The sequence below is a fragment of the Brachyistius frenatus genome, unplaced genomic scaffold (assembly GCF_029030835.1).
Source record: "Brachyistius frenatus isolate BFR_SWC_R1_liver_20210118 unplaced genomic scaffold, ASM2903083v1 Contig_157, whole genome shotgun sequence".
NCBI lineage: Eukaryota > Metazoa > Chordata > Actinopteri > Embiotocidae > Brachyistius > Brachyistius frenatus.
Genome location: NW_027210756.1, coordinates 308,536 through 329,162, shown reverse-complemented (window position 1 = coordinate 329,162; position 20,627 = coordinate 308,536). Strand labels below are relative to the sequence as shown.

Here is a 20,627-nt window from a genome sequence, read left to right as displayed (position 1 = left end):
GAAGAATGACATTAAATGAAACCGATGTCCCTTCCTGTGTTGATAAGCCCACTGCAGATCACAGAAACCAGTGGAAACATTAACTGCCTGGAAATGACATGAGCTCTTAGTATAAAGGAGCAAATACTGGAGGCATTATGTGTTTGGGTTGTCCATACGTCCGTCTGTCCTTCCCATTGTTTTGAACACGATATCTCAGTGACACAAGGGAATGTCAATAAATCCGGCACAAATATTCACTCGGGTTTAAGGATGAACTGATTTGATTCAAAGGTCAAATATCATTGTGACCTCACAAAACATATTTGTGGCCATAATTGAAAAATTCATGTGGTAACGATGACAACATTCTGAGCCTTTTCCAGCTGACTTTGGGGGAAGGCAGGGTACAACCTGGACAGGTCAGACCATGCTGTAGTTTGGGTAAATCATTTTTCAGTAATAGTAAGTTTTGAACCTGTAATAGTTTGTACAACAGAGACAAATGTATACCACATACCAAAATATGCACCATTTCCTCCATCTGAAGTTCTCCTACTGTTTGTGGCTGAAGACCCAAACTAAGCATGCTAAACATATTCCCAAACAAGGATAGTATTTTATTTGAGAAGTTACTGAAATTGAAAGCACCTATGCTGCTGCCCTCCTGAGTGAAGATCCAGCCTTGATCCACAAGTTGTTTGCACTCATACGACCAACATGATTTTTGTTGTTTCCTCTTCAAGAATCATATGATGGGACCGATCAGCCGGCTGCTGCCAGGTTAATCTAATCAATCTTTATCTTGGCCTCCTCCTGAGAGATTCAGACATCCACTGCATCTCTGATGCAGGGTGTGCTTATGCATGTTGGGTTTTATATTAGCAAAGGTCCAAAAGCCCTGAGCACCTAATTTCCTGGCTTTGTGCCTGAACCACACAGATAAATTAGCCCATCCCCAGCTTGCTGTGCAACCCCTCCATCACCCCCCTTTGGGAGAAACTATCGTCAAAGGCCCATCTTATTTACACAGGCATGGCAACAATAACGTTCATCAGCCCAGTGGTACATTATACAAACATTCATCTTCCACTCCATGTAAATATTAATAGAGGTTCTGCTGCTTTTTCTATGAGCCAATTAGAGGCATCAAGCAGCAGTGGGAGGACAGCAGGGCACATCTGTGTCATGAAATAATGTTTTTGGAACAAATCAGGTTTCTGATGTGTTGTATTACAGAATAATCTCCACAGTCAGAGACACAAAGACAAAGGCTCGCAATTTGTTAAATTACAGCCATATTCAGGTTTCTCCCAGGCTATGACCCCTAATCTCAGTTTCAGGATTGTACATTCAAGTTTAAGGCATTGGGTGGATTAGGTCATTGAGAAAATCATGTAGTGAGTGCACGGGTGATATTAATTTTCTGTCACAAATCACCAACCCAAACCTTGTGTTGGTCCCAATCAGCCAATATACAAACTGTACAGTTATTACCTTAAAGCGTGTGTGAGGGTTTCTTTTTTTTTTTTTTTTTTTTTTTTTTAAAGTTTTGTACATTTATTTGATTAATTACTCATTCTTTTAAAATAATAGCACAAAACTCACATTTGTAGGTCTGTGGAGTTTCCTTCACATTCAACACGGAACAGACACTGTGCAGGTGCAATTAGTAAGCTGGCATTGAAGCAGGTTTGGTGTTGGAGCCAATCAATTATCTATACCTGCTTCATCATAAGCAGGCTGGAGCCGATCCCAGCTGACTTTGGGCCATGGCATGATACATCCTGGAAAGTTCCCCAGGCCATCACAGGGCCAACACAGAAGGATAGACACCTGAAACCAATTTAGAATCACCTATCAACCGAACTAGCGTGTCGGTGGACTTAAATCCCATGCAGGCACAGGGAGTATGCTGAGAGCCTGTTTTGTAACCCACGAAGCTGCCAAGACGTGCCCCAGTCAGACGAATACATGACAGCGGATGTCTCTTTTACTCCACAAGGCAACCCACCTAGCTACTCTTAATACACTTTATTGAGCAGACAGGCAGGAGAGGTGACCCGACAACTCTGAAAACAACATCCACTTCAGCCACCTTCCTGTTGAATAGATCTCACTGTGTGATTAATGGTGTGTAAAGATGATGGGGTGTGTTACACTGGCTATTAACACAAACAGATTGATGGAACAAGAGTGCAATATCCTTTTTCTTAATACACAAAGTGATATAAAATGTGTATTTCATTAACATGACAAGGGAATAAACACATGCTGCAATGTTGTCACAAATGTATGTCTCACTACCAGAAATGACCAAACAAAAAGCATTATTATTTTTTAATTAAAAAGGCTGTTCTATATTATCAGACAAATTCTTATTATCATTGTTTTTCATTGATACTGCCACACTTAAACTGATTATTAAAGTTGGAGATGCTAAATATTGCTCCTGAAAACACAAGACTCCCACTGTAGATGAACTATGGTTCAGCTGCAGCTTAAAGAGAGACTCAATCTGTTTTAATGGTTTTCCCTATATATTACATGGCCTACCAGCACACCCTGTCCATCACTGTATATCCCGAAGTCCAAGAAACCAGATCCCAGCTCAGACAATGTTGTAGACTGAGTGAGCCAGGAGGAAGGAATGAAAACGTGCCCTGATAGTAATCAAAAGTCAAGGAGAAATCAAAGGACTTTTAACTGAGCACCTGCCCTGAGTGGGTAACCTGGGAACTATTTGTAGGCATGGTGTTTCGACGTGTAGTATGTTTTATCAGCAGATATAATGACTCATTTCACTAATTTATTGCACTTCTCACGAGTACATGTTGGTTAGATTGCATGACTCAGTGGTTTACTTTTATTCCAGAAAGACTTGTGAACAACCACATTTATTCAAGCTGTGAAAGGAAATGACAACTAGCTTAAGAAATCAACTCTGATCAAATCACCCGCTTTAATGAGCTTCTCTTTGACAGGGCTGAACTATTGTAAAAGGCTGTAAGTCTTTCACTGGTGTTGATCTTGGTGTTAAATTTGACTTACTCAGTGATACACTTACTTAAAGCCTGCAGCAAGATGTAATATCTCATGAGTCATAATTGCCTTACACATTAGAGAAAATGTTCTCTAAAGACTAAGACTGTTTACGGACAGCTGAACAACAGGAGAACAAATTGTAGATATGTTTTATGTGACCTATTTTTATCTATTGTTTTATCATTTCACATCACAAAAGTCCTCAGTTTAAGTGACCTTGAATTGAAGCACTTACTGCACTAACCTGTGTGGCCTGGCATGACCTCCGAGGATCTGGATAAAAAAGCATGTGGGCTGCATGTGTGCTTAATGATGGGTGTCCAATCTGCACGAGCCTCATTCCTCACAGTCTCTCTTTCACTGCTTGAGGCAGTCTGGTACTAGAGTTTAATGTTGTTTTTTTAAAGTAACAGTATTGGTGTCCCAAAATCCTGCTTAATATTAAAGTAAATGTGGTGACACGGCTGTCAGTGAAAATGGAAGGATTACACTTAAGAACTGATCACAGACACAGTCAGAGACGAGAGAAACAGAAAACGGCAACATTTGTTCTATCTTATGAACATAAACATAAATTTGAAAACACTGAACTGATAAAACAAAGAAAACATAGATTTTTCAAGGATTCTACAAAATGTTGTTTTTTCTGTAGTGAGGTAGCAAAATATGTATGGTGCATTCCTGAAAAAAACACAATCTGTTTTGTAAAATTAAATGTATCAAATTTGTGACTCCTTACAAAAAAAACAAAAAAAACATTACATTTTCATAGAGGACACGTGATCACATGTATGAATCATGATTACCACATGTCGCAATATATAATAACATGCGGAGAATATGTGAAGTTTTTGCAAGGGAATCTACATGAGCTTCACACACTACACCATGCAAATGTTCCCAAACCACATTTCCCATGGACAAAATACACGTTTCACATGTGCAGAATCACATGTGTATGTGGGCACATGAGTTTTTGCACGTGAAAGTTATGTGTTTTTTCTGTAAGGGACCTCCTAAAATCTTCCTTTGTATGAACTCAAATAATTGGGTGAGAGAAGTATTACATTGGATTTGACAGCAATGTGAAAAGCTTTCACATTTAAAATATCAAAACTGATATATAATAAAGAGACAAAGTTTCTATTCAGTTTTTCTTCCTTTAATTGTAAGAGGTGATTTATGCATTGAATGGATTACATACTGTAGAAAAAACTGCATTCTTTCAGAAATACCTGGATGTGGATATCGAAGACAAAATAAGTTTGCATTTCATTTTTCCTGAAAAAAGAATTTGCACGTTGTTTTCATCTTTGTGTTTGTGTCATGTTAAAGATTGAATGTATTATATGTAATTTTTTCAAGTGAAATGTAACAGACTCAAGCACTTCTAATGTGTGCTCGGTAACTTTGTTAAAATGGTCCCATCACATTTTTAATCTTGATTTAATAATTAATGAAGTAGTACTTTTTATGCCACAAAATAATACAATTCTTTTGACAGAATACCTTGCATTGAATTTTGTCAGATGACAGATGAATACACTATTCTTTGAAAAAAAAGAAAAACTTTCAAAATGTAAATTTCCGACAAGGATTTACTGTGCTGTTACATAAAATTCACTAGACTCTAATGGCTATAATCCTCAAGCACAAGAAAACATTAGAAATACAAATACAGACGATGCCTTTCTCGCTGAATGGGTCCAAATATAACTGGTTTCAGCATCAGATATGAAATATAAAACAAAAACTATGTACAAAATGAAGAATACATTACTCACTGAGAAAAATGGCAGGAAAAATCAGTTCAACCCATCAGAGGTAAAATATTTTGAGGTATGAGTGTTCATATATTCGTTGATATAGTTTGGACTGAGATATGTAAACAACCATGTCCAACGCAATCTTACATACAGTATAAGTAAGTCATTTAAAACTCATACAAAACTGAACTACTAAAGAAAATTATATGTACAACATTACAAGGATGTGAGGCGGTGTAGGCACAGTGAGTCAACACGCTTTAAAATGTGTTTGGTGGAGTGAAAAAGTCTTTGGTGCATAACAACCGTAGCTGCTTGGAGGTACATAACCAGCAAACCCTTTTCTATGTTGGCCAAACTCTACAGATCATCATTTATTTCCAGTCTTTGTGTCTCAGTAAAAATGTCCAGTTCTCCAAAATATCCCTTTCTCAGGAAGTGATGAAAACAGCTTTGATTTCAAATTGATCCAACACGTTGTTTTTTTTTATATATATATATAAATATATATATATATATATAACTTTCAGCTTGGTAGAGTTTATCATCTTACTGTTATCAGACCATTGAATAGGTCTGATAACAGATACTTCCCATATGGGCTAGTTGAGGCCTACTAAACCCACTAAAGGACTCAGGAGGCCATTATAAACACGATATGACCGTTGGAGAGTACCAGCAGCAGTCATACTGGACCTTTGTTGTCACGGTAACAATAATAAACACGTGGTCTACATTTGGACTCAGATGCAGTTTGGTTAGGTTTAGTCACCAAAACTACTTGGTCGGCGAAAGATCATGGTTTGGGTTACTAGGGGTCCATTAATTACGAAAGTTACATCTCGAAGTAGCTTACGCCAACTAAAAAAAACTTTACGGACGTTAACTAACGTACATGTAACTTAAAACAAAACGACGTTGACTTTTGTTTTCACACGTAACAAAGACAACGGTTTCCTGGGTGAAAGTGTCAATCCGTCCAACCATTTGTCCACAATTATTGTAACCTTCCAGGGTGCAGTTTGTCCAGTCAGATTAATAAACCTTTACTAGTCCTCGCACAGTTGTGTAATGATAACCACCCATTTAATAGTCGGAATGAAATTTATGGGGGGGTCGTGTAATCAGAGACCAAAGTTTGGAAATGTTCCACTTACTGCGACATTCATAACTGTACATAAGAGTCAATCAAGGCAAAATAACCTTGAGGAGCATTACTGTTCCTAAACCTGCAACATTTTTTTTAGTGGACTCGTCTACATTAATTGGGACTGATACGAACTTTCAGTAAACATGTTTTAGATGGTGACATCTCTGATGTCTGTAATTTCTGTCTTTGAGATTAGTTTGATGTAAAATAAAAAAAAATAGTAACTTCAAAACACATTATACACAGCATATGAACAATTTTTTTTTTTTTTTTTTTTTTAAAGTACAAAAGCAATAATCAACAAGCTAAAAATAAAATAAAAACATAAATAAATACCTTCACACAGTAAATTAATTAATTATGAGTTTGTTTTAGGGTCTCTGATGACATCATAGCTGAGAAGATATGGCTGATATTCGACCAGAGTGCTGCATTTGACAGCACTGTACCACAACATATATCTATAAACATTTAAGCTGATATTATTCAAATCGGAATATTTTCAGTATATATTTGTTTCATAATCTTCTGTGTGGTGTTGCCCAGAGGTATATTCCTGCACATATTTCTGTATTTCCTCTTAATTTAATTTACTACTTTCCTAATCTTAATATATATCACTACTCAGATGATGTCCGGGTTTACCTATCTTTTAGGCCGAAGGATTTCACTAGGTTAACAGTTGTGTAATCATTTGCAGTTCAGAGTTGGTTCTTAAAAGACCTTTACAAATGAAACCGTTAAAAGCTGCGATCCTTCACCAATCACATCGTATAGCGCACCATATTTGGCAGGTTTATGGTTTGCAAAAATATAATAAAAAGTCCTTTTTAAAATATATTGGTGCCATTATTAAATTATACATGTAATTTCAAACACTTGGGCCAAATACCACTGCTTGATGAGTAGATTCAGTCTCAGTGGGCAACAGTTTTTCTTTTATCTCACTAAATAGGCCACGGCTGCTATGTTGGCCCCATGTTATCCAACAATATATGGGCTCCTTTCACCAGAGGTTAGCAAGTAAAGAGGTGATGTTAAAACTTCTTCCATCACCCACAAAGCAGTGTGTGGTCAAACCCTAACTTAAAACTGAGTTGTTGTGTTTCCAGTGCACCTCAAAGTCCTACAGGTATTTCTTTCTAAGCCTACCAGCTACTGCAAAGTTCAGTGTTAAAAGGTAATTGTGCAGTTTTGACCCAAAGTCAGACTGGCCCTTAAGTCATACATAACTTAAGCTCTATTTGTTGTTAGGCACTGAAATACGGTACTGTGTCATATGTAATATACGGTACTGTGTATTTTTTATATATCATGATGAACCAAAAACAAAAACATATACATATTTCCTATTTCACCGGGCTTGTCTCTCTGCTGTCATGAATGAAAAATGTTTTGGCTGTTGTGTCTCATTTAAGTAAAAGAATCTAATTAACAAACTTCCATTTACTCTGAAATGTAAAGTCATAGCATGACTGTCATACGTGGAGGTGAAACTCAGAATGTACATTTTTTAAATAGGTTTGTGTCGGATGCTCTGTGGACAGTGATAAATGGTGGCCTCTTTGGATATACAGTATACTTTTCAGTATTCAAATCAAGGTAGGCTGTGGCATGATGTGAAGAAAACCCTGTGAGGGAGAAAGAAAACTGTTCAGGGATGAGAAACATATTGAAGATTTGTTACACGTCATATTTAAATGTACTTGCTGCCAGACTGTCTCACCTGTTTGTGATCCACCAGGCGACCTAACTCGACACCCAGCTGTGAGTGGTCGTCTTCACCCTCTGGGAAAACCCATGAGTCCCAGCTGCAGGATCAAAATTAAAGTCCAGCCCACCACCATCCATGAGCGTGTCATGAAGGACAGACTCCAGGTCACATTCAAACCTCTCGATGGACATGTTGTCCAGGTCACTGGGCAGCCGCTCCTGATGATGACCGTGCGGGTGAACAGAGTTCAGTTCCCTGTAGCTGTTGCTGCTGCCGTAGCTTGCCGAGACATCATTAGTGTGTATTGGGTGTCCACGGGGTTGCTGCATGCATGTCCTCAGGCTGGTCATCCTAGGAGGGACCTCTGAAAGACTAGTCAGACTAGTCAGGGGGATCATGTTACAGCTATTCAAGTCTCGTGAAGTGGTAGGACCCTGGCTATGTATAGCTTGTGGATTTACATGAGGAACTGGGCGACTGTGAGGGTTATTCATCATTTTTACTCCATTGTGACCCCCAACATGGCTCTGGCTGCTGTAAGTGGGCATTAGGCAGCTTCTCCTCCCAACCTCAGACACTAGTGTGTCCCTCGAGGGGATCATGTCCCTACTGGCATCTGCATCTGCGGTCAGCAGCTCTTTGAGGAGGCCAGCAGGGCAGATATACTGGTTCTCATAAGCCCCAAAGCCTGGCTTGACCTCTGGAAGTGTGTGCATGGGAACAGGGGACAGGGAGTTCATCCTCACCTGGCCATACATGCACTTATGGTAGTCCTGGTGTGGGGTCAAGCTGGAGCTGTAGGGGCCACTCTGGAGCATGGTGGCATTTGAGGAATGTGAGGAGTCAGAGCCCAACTGCGGGGTTTTAGGAGACACCAGGTTCAGGTTATCCAGCAAACTCTCCATGACGTTCTCTGAGCCCCGCTGGCCCAGGGATCCGGCCACCTCTGACAGACTGGACAGGGTGGAGGTTATCTTGGTCCCCGCCGCTCCAGGATACAGTATGTGGGCGTCAGACTCCCCCAGGTCATCTTGCTCAGGAGGGAAAGGTGAACGACGACCACTTAGAGTGCTGGCGTCAGAGCTGGTGCGGGTCCTAAAGGAGCTCCAGGACTCCAAGTCCTCGTTACTGTGAGAGTTGGGGCTTCCCAGCCAGTTGGAGTACTGGGAACCAGGGCTACCTGCTCCTCCCTCAACCCCCTCCTGCAGCGCCATCTAGGGCAAGAAAACCATCATTAGCGCTCGCAGGCTGCAATGAAACTACAAGTGTAACCTTCACTAAAACTTGTATAAATCTAAGGATGTTAATTACAGGAGCACATTGTCAATAAAACAATATGTACCTTTTTCTTTGTGGCCCTTCTTTGGCTCTTGACAAACTTATTGTTGTTGTCCATGGAGGCAGCTCTGCGTCGAGGAGACTTTCCATTCTTTCCTCCTTCTGGGTTCAGTATCCACCAGGAGCTTTTCCCGGTTCCCTCATTCTGTATGCGCACAAAGCGGCTGTGCAGCGACAGGTTGTGTCTGATGGAGTTCTGAATGTGAAAAGGGTGAATCATTTGTGAGACTTCTGTCACAGAAACATCACAGTTGTGTGTGAAGTTGTGCCACATAGTGTGAAGCCACTATGTGGCACGGTGAGGAGTTCAAAAAAAGAAATTCATGTTCCAAAGATAAGTTATTGGGCAACTGATTGTTCAATATTTTGTTTATGAAAGAACTAATGAACTATTCCAGTGCATCTGTAAGATTCTATTTAAAGGCAGAACTACTATTACAGAACTGAAGAGTTGCTTTTCTCCAAAACACAAGAATCTGTAACGCAAAGTGAGAACAACTACATACAGTGTTCTTAAAGTTTTAGTGTATTTACCAGACAGGGAGTGGAAACATTTTCAGAGACTTGTCTCAGTCTCCTCCTGCGCTTTTATGTGCTAGGTTTCATTGAAGTATTTCACCTTTTAAAGTTATGTTGATGAACTTTTATCATCCTTTAATTGTTTGTACCAAAGTTCTGAAATTAACTCCAGCTTTGAGAGCCCCATGTTAAGAGCTTTTTTGGGGTTGTCATGTATGTTTCCAGTGATGTCCGTCAAGTTTTATCTGCAGAGCTCTATCCAACCAGTCCAGCAGCATCAGCAGCTGCTCCTCACTGCTCCAGACTAAAAAACACCATGTGGGAAAACCAAAAAGAGGCACATTTTTCATTTAACACACGCGTTGCATAAAATAAAAGGATCCAAATCATCACAGTTGCTCAATACGTGCCTAAAGATTCAGTCTCGTCTATGAAAACTTTGGTTTTAACCAACTTGCTCCCTTTTTTGTATGCGGTCCCATTTGTCCTTGTCCTAACATGTATACACCTAAAGCCTCGTTCAGCCCGTTTTCTGTAATGCTATGTTATGAACCCCATGAAGGACACCGAGGCGCCTCGTGCGGTAACTCTCTCAGGAAGAAAAACAACGGAAATATGGCCGTACACTACACAGACATACTGTACTGCCTGGTCTCTATAGACCTAATATATGGACCTAAAATGCAACTGTCTGTGGTGGATGGTGGGCAAAAGTGCAACACAAGATGTACCAGCTGGGAATTCCCTCTAAATACCCAAGTGAACGAGAGAGCAGCTCCCTGCAGTTAGTAAAACCAAATGACCCCAGCCACAAGATCCACCAGGGACATACAAGCTATGGAGAGGAAGATCCTCACATTTAAAACAACACATGGTTGTCTGAGTGTGGCTCTGAAATGTTGGTCTTAGTTTGAGTTTCGGCTTTTGGCAAGAATATGACTCATATACACAGAATTATGTCGCGTTCAATTTTGAGTTATTGCTGAATTACATATTTTAAGAGTATTGCTAGTTTCTAACAGAAAAATGGCAAAATAAAGTACATTAAAAAAGAAAAAAAATCTGAGCAGCATTACTCAGAATAATTAAATACTAAATACGAACAAAAAACTTAAAACTATTATTTTGTAGGTCTGTTCCCACACGAAGGCACTGAACCACAAGTTCAACCTCAAACTGTACATCAACATAGAGTGAAGGCAGAGGGCTGTGCACAAATGAGAATTTTTGTACTCAAAAGAAAGGAAAGGGAGGTTATGGAGTTCAAAGCAAAGATGGGGAGGGTGACAGAGTGAGATGTTTTTGCTGGCGGAGCTGGGGTCAATGAGTTCACTGTATGCTGAACACGAGCTCCTCAGCCGGCGCTGACAGAGACATGCAAACAGGTTGGATGGAAAAGGAATAGAGAGAGGTCGAGGACAAGCATCAGATGTGACACGCTGGGCCAGACCTGCTTTGTGACTCACTGTAACTCCCCTCACTCCCTCCCCCTTCCACACACACACACACACACACACACACACACACACACACACACACACACACACACACACACACACACACACACACACACACACACACACACACACACACACACACACACACACACACACACACACACGACCTGAACCAGACTCCCCCTTCTCTTCCACTGACTTTTAAATAAGGCTTCCTGTGTCAGAGGACATCCTGCATATGCAGCCTGCAGAGGTTCGAGGTAGAATTAGTGCTCAGTGCATGGTCACAAAATGCAGTGTTCATCTGATTTGTGACCTTTTTTTTTGGGTCTTTTTCACATGAATCTAAAACTGAAGACAGGAAATGAGTCATTAGTGGAGGACCTGAGATCTTAACGGTGTGGTGCACAGACTCAGTCTGTAAACCAACCTTTCTTCCACGAATCAAACGATATGTCTAGCTCACGCATGGCTGAGATCACTGCTGATATGCAAATGTCTACATCCTCTGATTAGTGCCCACAATAGATCATGCGCTGCATGACTGGGCCCTGGAAAGGAGGCATTCTCTTCTCGGCCGGGGATAATCCTCGTCTGAGACAGACCTCACCTCAGCCCGAAGAGAACAAAAGACATCCCCTGCTTCACTAATTCAGGAGGAGCCCCAATCGCACATTATTTCACTGAAAGCCTGACTCAACGTGGCCCATATGCTTCATTGTTGCTAAACCCTTTTTATAAAAATGTATTGTTATGGGCATCACTTTTTACTGCCTTTGAAGTGGTGAACTGTGTGCACCTGTAGCTGCGTGACAGCTCATCTGAATGTGAGGCGTTAAGAAATCAAATTGCTCCCCATTGACCTTTCTTGTCGACCAGGGAAATTCCCAGGCACAGATTACGGAGCCCTGCAAGTGACATAAATGTTAAAGAAAGAAGATCTGTTGAGTAATTAAAGCAGTGATCCAACATAAGTCTGTTAAAGAGTCATTTATTGGAATATAATGCTCCTTTGCCATTTGCTGTTCTTTACTTTAAGACAAAATATCTTGCAAGGCTGCATCTGACAGAATATGTGAGTTTGAATGTCACATAGAGGTTATCTGGTGCAAGAACGCCTGACATGGGGAAGGACTGACTTCGGACAAAGTTGATTTTCAGTTCGCTCTCAGAAATGCTGCTGGAGGAAGCAGCAGAAAGCGGTTGTCTCGCTACAGAGTCCACCTGCTGCTACCCAGCTCAGATACATAGCAGCACTTTGCAAACTGGCGCTGGACGATGGAGAACGGTGCACCATCTCAATACCATCAAAACAATCTGCTGCAACCTGAAATGACTCCTCCTACTGGACTTCAAAACAATCGAACCAACACAGCTGCTGTTTCTTGTGTAGTGAAGCATGAGGCTTGCAGTAACGGTCACAGAATAAGTAAACAAACAGGGCACAGTCGCAGGAACAGGTGCAGCCACAGTGAAAGTGGCCCCACTTGCGATTGGTCCAAGCATTTTACATAGACCACCAGACACAACCACAGACAGGACAGAGGATCTCCCAGGAGACCCAAATGCTGGAGACCAGCTGCTTCTCAAATCAGTAATTCGGTTTTGTATCAAGGATGAGAGCTGTTCGTGATGAAAAACAACAGGGGAAAACAAATTAGCCTTCATGTTCTTCGACTACCTGTAGAGCTCCCATGCAGTTACCAGAAAACATTGAAGTGAGGGTAACTATTTCTTAAAAGTGAAAAGTGGGAACGCTAACTTCCGTATCAACTCATGGAGATTTTACCAATTTAGAGCTGAAGTAAGCAAACTAATTTAGCGCACTGCTAAGTTTGCTAACATTGGCTAATATCAGCCAGCATTATCAGCAAAAAACCCCTGGGTGTATAATTGTGCAATTTATTGCTCACAAATTGAACTGTTCATTTGTGAGTACGATTATATGATTTTTTTTAAAGTAATTCTTTAACATATATCTTTTACATTTGATTTATTTGTCAGTGATTCATGGTTGTTGTATTGTATAACTTTAAAAAAAAAAATTGATTGTCCTACTAATCATTGCTCCATTGACCCTGGCTGTGGGAGCAACTGAACTCAAAGCGTTGTTTTTTTTGTTGTTGTTGCTTCTGCAGACAGGGTTTTAGACAAATCTTGCAGAGAATGAAGGAATTGGGGAATGTTCATGTTTCAGAATCACAACAACAGTGAAATATTAAAGTGTTACAATCTCTGCCACTGCTAGGAATCAAAAAGAGTTCAGGTGTGGAAAACTCCTTGGCAGGTTTGTTGAGCATACAGGTGCATGCTTGGTCCTCAGGCGTGTGGGAAATGTATGATCTTTTGCTAACGGCTTGATTGTACAACTCTGACACTATTAAGACTGGGCAACGTGTCTGAAATAAGTGTTACAATATTATGGTTACCATTATGTAGCAACAATGAAGCAAATGTATGCCGTCGCATGTAAAATACTGAAGCTTCAGTGTGAGACTCCTCACTCTTGAATATAGTACTTTTAATGATTATCTAAAGTTAGTACAAATACATTTTGTGAAATAATAATAATAATGTTCACATCAATACAGTACAATTTTGATATCTACCTCACAAAATTTTACCTCACTGGCAAAATTGTATTTGTGAAAAAGAAAAATAACTTGTCAAGCTTGTCAGACATGAGTTGATGCTGCTTGACTACATGTGCACGGTCGAAACACAGCTTGCTTCTGAGTGCAAATATAAAATTAGACAAGTGATTCTAAACTACTTTCTGCGAGCATGCAACTACAAAACTACAGTCAGATATGTGGTGTAAAATACAAAAGTACAGCACTTGCAGAGATTACAGTAAAAAGACAAGCCACTTCCTGACAAAGTGTCTTCCTGTACACCTCCCCCCCCCCCCCCCTTTCTTTTCTGACCGAGGACGCGGAAGCAAATATCGAAATCGAGCGTGGGACCTGAGTTTTCTGTTACAAGGCGTTAACAAGACTAGCAGCCGAAGAAGAGAAGCGCTGTGGCTGGGTGTGGAGAGCATGTCGCTTCTTCATGGCTCCAGGCACAATGCAAGCTACTTCATCAACACTGAGCATAAAACTGAGTGACCTACTTCTGCAATGGCTTCAAAGTGGGACCGTGAAAAGAAATAGAGAGCTTTGTGTTCGGGGGTTCAGCTTTAGATAAACAAGGAGGGGGCAAATGATAATAGCAATAGTTTACATGTTTGAAATGAAACGCGCGCGCACACACACACACACACACACACACACACACACACACACACACACACACACACACACACACACACACACACACACACACACACACACACACACACACACACCGTACTTACGTCACACTTGAATAGTCAAAAATAACAAGGTGATCATAAACTTGATCGCTGATCTTTCTGGGCCTAATCTTGTGAGTGACACACATTCTTTGCACACTTTACAGTGTAAAATAAGGCCAACTTGTTGTTACCGGATTGGACACTAATCTCGGTTTCTTTTGATCCTGTTTCTCTTTCCTCTGCCCCCTGTCTTTTGTATTTTGCATAATGGTTTGAGGCCATGTATTTCTTAGGAATATAATAAAGACGGGGGTTATTATCCTGTGCAGGTTGGAGGACAATGCAAAGATCCACATGCCGTAGATTCCACAGACTCACACGTGTAGACAGCAGACTGTACACAGGCCTCAGCCCCCAGCCAGCCAGTCAGCTGATCGCTCCCCACCTTCCCTCAAGCCATGGCTGCTCTTCTTTGAAAGCCCCTGCCTCAAGCCTCCCTGTCTTCATGGGGTTACTTGAAGCTTTTAGTGGGCCTCTTAAATTTAGGGCAGGCCTCCCTTTTTAACCTTGTGATCCCAAGACAAATAGCTGGCAGTTATTCAGGGGGTTTTCTGGCCTCTTTTAGTAGCTGGTGTCTCTTTTCAGGCCTGTGTCCTCAAACTGAGTTTATAAACCAACAATTACAAACCGCTGTGAAGTTGATTAAATAAAAAAAAAGGATTAATTTCTACTTCTATTAATTTCACTCTGCTTGTTTGTTGTTGTGCAGGTCACATTAGTGTTTTTGCTGTTTTCTATGCTATGGAGCATTAAAAACTCTTCATACAAATATCAATAATAATAATAATAATAATAATGGACCATGTTTGCAGTTTCAGGTGCCATATCATAATGTTAAACAGACTTCTTTCCATAATAGTGGTGAAAGGGGAGATGTTTTGTTTTATTGCTGTACCATGTGTGACCACTGGGACATATTGGCAGCATTTCTAGTAAATCCATCCAATAGTTATAGAAACGTGCCCCTCATGTTGTAGTACAGGAAAAATCAGGGGATTAAAAGTCATTGGGGTTCATCGTCTGGGAACCATCAATGTCTCTGAAAAACTTCATGGTAATCCATCCAATAGACGTTAAGATATTCCAGTCTAGGGATTTTCAAACTTTTAAAAAGTTGTTAATTCATAAAAAATAAAAATAAATAAATAGGTGGGGGATTTTCTCACTTTTTTTTATGTATTACTACCACCAGAAGGTGGCGGTAATGCTCCTGAAGGTGCATTACAGCTTTCGCGAAACATGCAAAGAAGTCTACTACAGCTGACAAAAACTTCTGTGTTAGTCGAAAACGAAAAGGAGCAGTGCACATGCTGCAGGTAAGGCTAGCATATCTTTAGTCTACCAAACAGACAACATTTAATCACAGATTAACAATCAAAGACTACCTTTGTCACCAGATGAAGATGCTACAAAAATTGACACTGACACTTTGGATACTAGATATGACATTTTCACAGTGATATTCAATATCTTTCTGTAATTTGTACTGTATGCACATTTTCTATTTTACCGAACATTTGATTAAACTTCACCAAAATATTTGACAATACACATGACCTCATCAGAATGATATTTGATTTTTTTTTTTCCAGTTTTTTTTTATCACCACACCACCCCTTTTCCGCACATGTAATGTCATTCCCTTAACTTACTGGGCGGTTGTGCAAATGTACGTTGCCCCTATGGCGCTGTCTGTAAGAAACCTTCTCTGGGGATCTGAAGGTTCATGGATCAATTCTGCTTTAGGACAACTTGTAAAAAATGTTGCAATGTGTGCATGTGCTTTGCTTTGATGTGCTTCTTGTTCTCTACTGCTTGTGATTTGCTTAGACCCCGATAGCTCGTGGCTATATTCTCTGTCTGTCGTTACAATTAGGGACACCCACATGCATGTGGATTCCAAAGTCAATACACAAGCCGGAGTATGAAGCAAAACTTAATAACCAGACTGAGGATTTTGCTTGATATGTGACAGGAAAGTTGAAATGGACTAAAAAAAAATGACTTCACATAGAATTTGATGCACAAACGGGATCCATGTATGGTCTCTCACATTGATTCCCCCACTTTTTTCCAGCCTCATGTTTTGCAGGGTGGGGATGTTAACACATGGCACTGTTTTCCATCCACTCGGCAGGAAATGCATCATAGTTCATTGTGGGGGGGGGGACTGTCGTGTTTTTTTAACAGGAAAGTGTAAAAATAACTATTAGCCCGTGGTTCCAAGGCCCGGCGGGCATGCCAACAGCGAGGAATGCAGAGGTTGGAGCAAAGATGTGTTGGTTTTTTATAAAAGATAAGCAGTCTGGGGCTTTTGTTCTTGATGAAAGTCCATTAGACGTTTGTTGCGTTACTAAATGGCACACAAAGGAAAGGGCGGCTACAGAAAAACCTTTCTCTCTTACATTTGAAATAGGGAAAAATTACCCAAAATAGCGAGATTTATTTTTATGTAACTCATTATGAGGTTGACCAACCATTAAGGGCATCAGGGTGAAGTAGAAGATCCCTGTTCAAGTATGTGAAAAGTATCTAAAGTCCCACTGATTCTCCTATAGGAGAAGAAATGCAGAAGAAACAAGGTTTAAGAATGTAGAAATAAAAAACATTATGGTAGTCCCTGCCTGTTATTTACAGATCTTGAGTCTTAAAGCAAAATTACCATTATTATGAAAACGCTAAACTCCCTGAACTCCACTTAAGCAAACACAGACACCTTCAGCAAAAGGCCTGAGAGAGGACACAAGAGGAAGTGACGGGATAAAGAGCAGCGATCCCTTTCTCCAGGCTGCAGCATCCGCTGAGGAAACTCGAAGAAGACAGGGACACAAAGATATGAGCACACCACTCAGGAATGAAGGATGTTTGACGTTGTTCCCAGCATCCCCTTCTCCCAGCCCCTTCCCCTCCGACACACTCCCCAACACTGATTGAGCTGTTTGTGTCGCCTCCTGTTATTGTCGGGGGGAGAGAAGCTCCGGAGAGTTTACTCCACGCTGCTTCCCTTTCAAAAAACTGTTTGTATTCCCACCAACCAGCGCACCTAATATCAAAAGAGTGTCGATGAAGTGCTAAGAAGAGGAGGTTCAGCAGGGCCATAAGTCATAATAGAAGCTGTGATCAGGCTTTTCACGTGGGGGTGTAAAACAATGGGAACTATATTTGAATGAGGCTTCCCAAAGGCATTTCCTGACAACTTTGAAATTACGTCTCATGAGAATGCAGGCGTTTCAGGAAGGACTGCGAAGCTGAAATATGAATTTAACTCAGATTTTGTAATGTGCAGGCTTTAATTTGCCTCTTTCCTTGGTCCACACCTTTGGTTTTGTCTGCTTATGTTAAAAGTTCATTTCTATCCATCATGCCTAACTAGCCTTCTCCCTGAGCGGAATGATATCAAAACCTGGATTAACATGTTTGTGCAGGCATTGGGAAAATGTTTTTACAACTTGCCCTTTTGTTCTAAATATTTCCATGCCAGGAAACACAGTTTCAGGAAGGTGCCAGGTTTTCCAAGACAAATGCGAACGTTAACATGAGTCTGTTTTTTTCTGGTAGACACACAGGTTTGTTTGGGAATAGGAAAAGGTACGTGTGAAATCTGTGGTGGCCTACAAAACATCCCTGCACATCATTCTCCTCAGTCAAACCTAAAGCCTCATTCTCAAACAGATATTTAATAAAGCTGAAGACGTCCTGGATGGTAAATATTCTCCATACTAGCTCAATTCTTTTTTGCAGTGTTGTACATCAGGTCTGCACAAAGAGAGAAATATTCTCAGGTAAATGTCTGGGATGTTTGCGGTCTGAATTTCTGGCTGGTCCTCTGCTGCTTTACAGCCGTAAGTTTCCTCACTGATGCAGCAGAGAGGCGTGTGCTGCCCCTGACAGAGGAAACCGTTCCAAAACTTCAAAGGTTACTAAGTTTCAGCAGCCCAGTTTTAGAACTAACGGGTAAACTATTTTTAACCTTTTTTTACACAGAGAAAAATATGTTACTCTCCCTCCCTGGTAGAAAGAAAAGGCATTATTTCCTATTATTTATCAATTGTAATTTATATTTAAAAAAAAGTTTAGAACCAGAAGTTGTATCTGCATATCCCTCGGTGAAACAATGTAGCTCTACTCTGCTAGAGAGGACAGATTGCTTTAAGGTGTAATGTGCAGTCTACACTGCATGTCAGACTGGACATAATGAGTGGACAGCACTGGTAACTGGATGATCACTTCACCAAGTTGTGTAAATGGGACCAAGGGATAAATTCAAACTTGAGAACATACAGGTGAGAAAAGTGCTTTCTCTCTCTGGATGAAGCTGCTTAATCATGTTGGACTGACCACATTGTAGTAGCTCATGTCTCACCAGCTGGTAGAAAACACTTCCTGTGACATCACAGACTGGACAGTAGGAAAAACATAGGTGTTACCCGCAACATGATTATTTTTAATTATTTACACCTGTGATTTTCCTACTACAACATGTAAAAATGTCTTGAAAAGGGGCCTATTTATCCCCACAGCCAGTATCTAGGATTACAATTAGATGTTAAGTGATTTGTTGCAGTTTGTTAAGCAGGACTACATAAATCTGCACACTACTTGGACCCTAGAAGGCAAAAACCAACAGGGAAAAAGTGTAAAAGTTTCATCAGTGCAGTTAAAAAAAAACAAACGTATTATTTGCACATTAAATAGAGGACAACCAGGTTCACATGTTGTCTAGGTGTGCTTCTAACTGCACTGAATGACATTTAACATGGGAGTTTTATTGTTTCCCATATGAATCTGTCATAATCTTTTGGTAATGCTTGGTTGTAAGGCGTTATCAAACCATCTCAGGTTCCTCACGTGCACGCAGACACTCACCTTCCAGCCCGCGGAGCTGTTGCTGTCTCCCTTATCCTTGAAGTAAGGCACATTCTTGACCATCCAGTCGTAAATCTGAGACAGTGTCAGCCTCTTTTCAGGCGAGCTATCTATCGCTTTGGTAATCAGATCAGCGTACGACATGTTCCCCCAGGCGTTTCGACGGGACGAGCTGCTCTTCCTCTGGCCAGAGCCACCCAAAGGTGGGACCCCGGGGGAAGGAGGCACCTGTTGCTGAGGCGGCAGCTGCGGACCCGGGATCTGCTGCTGCTGCTGTTGGAGGTGCTGGTGGTGCTGGTGGTGGTGGTGATGTAGGTGCGCACAGTTTCCCTCCCGACACTGAAAAGCACCGCAAAGCGGTTTGTGCTCCGCAAACTCCTCATAGTCCTCCTCTACCAAGCCGAGGTTACTGATGAACTCGGTGTTTCCTCCCGGCTCCTGCTGCACCGACGGTGCCGGGGAGGATGTGTTGGAGCTGGCCGGGTCGATGAGCTCCGGCCGGGGCAGCGGCCAGGTGCAAGAGCGCGGCCGGGAGAGAGGCTCGAAGTCCGGGTCTATCTCGACCGGCTGTGCCTGTGGTGGAGGTACCTCAGCCATGTCAGGGTCAAACCGGCGCTCTCTGTCACATAGACTCACATAAAAATAAACAATAATTCCTGAAGAAACCCCCCCCCCCAGCTAAAAGTACATAGACTGTATAACAATAGGGTGTTCACACTGTAGGTCCCAGAGCTGTGATTTTAAAGACAGACAATAATTTCGTTTAAGTTCCTCAGTGAAGTTCACACTATCCTGCATCGGCTGGTTGCAAATCTCAAGTCTGCCGCTGTCACAATTAACAAGTGTACAGAGAATAAGGCTGCCTTCAGGGCCCACTCCCAGGCTCCGTTATCTGAGTTTTACAACTTGACGGTGCATACAAGTTCCTTTTTGGTTGGGAGATCAAGTGGGAGTTAAAATTAGCTTTACTGCAACAATTAATAATAACAAATGGCAGTCGAGATCAAATGCGGTTTAATTGACTAATTAATTAGGCAATCATTAATTAGTATTATATTATAGGGCTAGTGTGAAGTCCATGACATCTTATTTATAATAGATATTAGGAGCTGTAGGCTACAGACTCTGGAAACTGTGCTTCTGTTTAACATGTTCTGCTTTGCTGGGTGCTACCGATGCTAAACGATAGGCATTTAGACAAGAATTAAAATGTTGTGTTAGTCAGGTTATTATAACACCAGATTTATTACTACATACAGTGATCAGTCGTTATTGCTGCTGTATTTCTAGCTGCCAGAACCGCATTACATCTCGATTTTGAGTATTTACTTTTCCTACGTACTTTGAATGCACCATATGGGCAGAGGAATATGTGGACTCCACCTAGCGCTTCGATGGTACTGCATCCGTCCAACAGAAACACTTTTTATTTCAT

General features: G+C 41.1%; 1 protein-coding gene across 1 annotated transcript; it reads right to left on the bottom strand.

Moving 5' to 3' along the window:
• Positions 1 to 5,788: 5,788 nt before the first annotated feature.
• Positions 5,789 to 19,890, bottom strand: LOC138631487 (forkhead box protein O1-A-like). Its single transcript, XM_069716460.1, has 4 exons — positions 19,193 to 19,890; positions 8,997 to 9,188; positions 7,667 to 8,868; positions 5,789 to 7,571 (listed from the first exon to the last, which is right to left on the bottom strand). The coding sequence occupies exons 1-3, from the start codon at positions 19,787 to 19,789 to the stop codon at positions 7,690 to 7,692; spliced, it is 1,968 nt and encodes a 655-aa protein (XP_069572561.1). The 5' UTR covers positions 19,790 to 19,890; the 3' UTR covers positions 5,789 to 7,571; positions 7,667 to 7,689.
• Between the last annotated feature and the right edge of the window lie 737 nt (positions 19,891 to 20,627).

What these genes read in the sequence shown, in the direction of transcription:
- LOC138631487 (XM_069716460.1), bottom strand. Translation starts at nt 19,789, where the DNA reads ATGGCTGAGGTACCTCCACCACAGGCACAGCCGGTCGAGATAGACCCG. An exon ending in ACAGCTCCGCGGGCTGGAAG is followed by an intron (nt 9,189 to 19,192) that starts GTGAGTGTCTGC and finishes TTTCACATTCAG; the next exon opens with AACTCCATCAGACACAACCT. An exon ending in GAAGGGCCACAAAGAAAAAG is followed by an intron (nt 8,869 to 8,996) that starts GTACATATTGTT and finishes TTCTTGCCCTAG; the next exon opens with ATGGCGCTGCAGGAGGGGGT.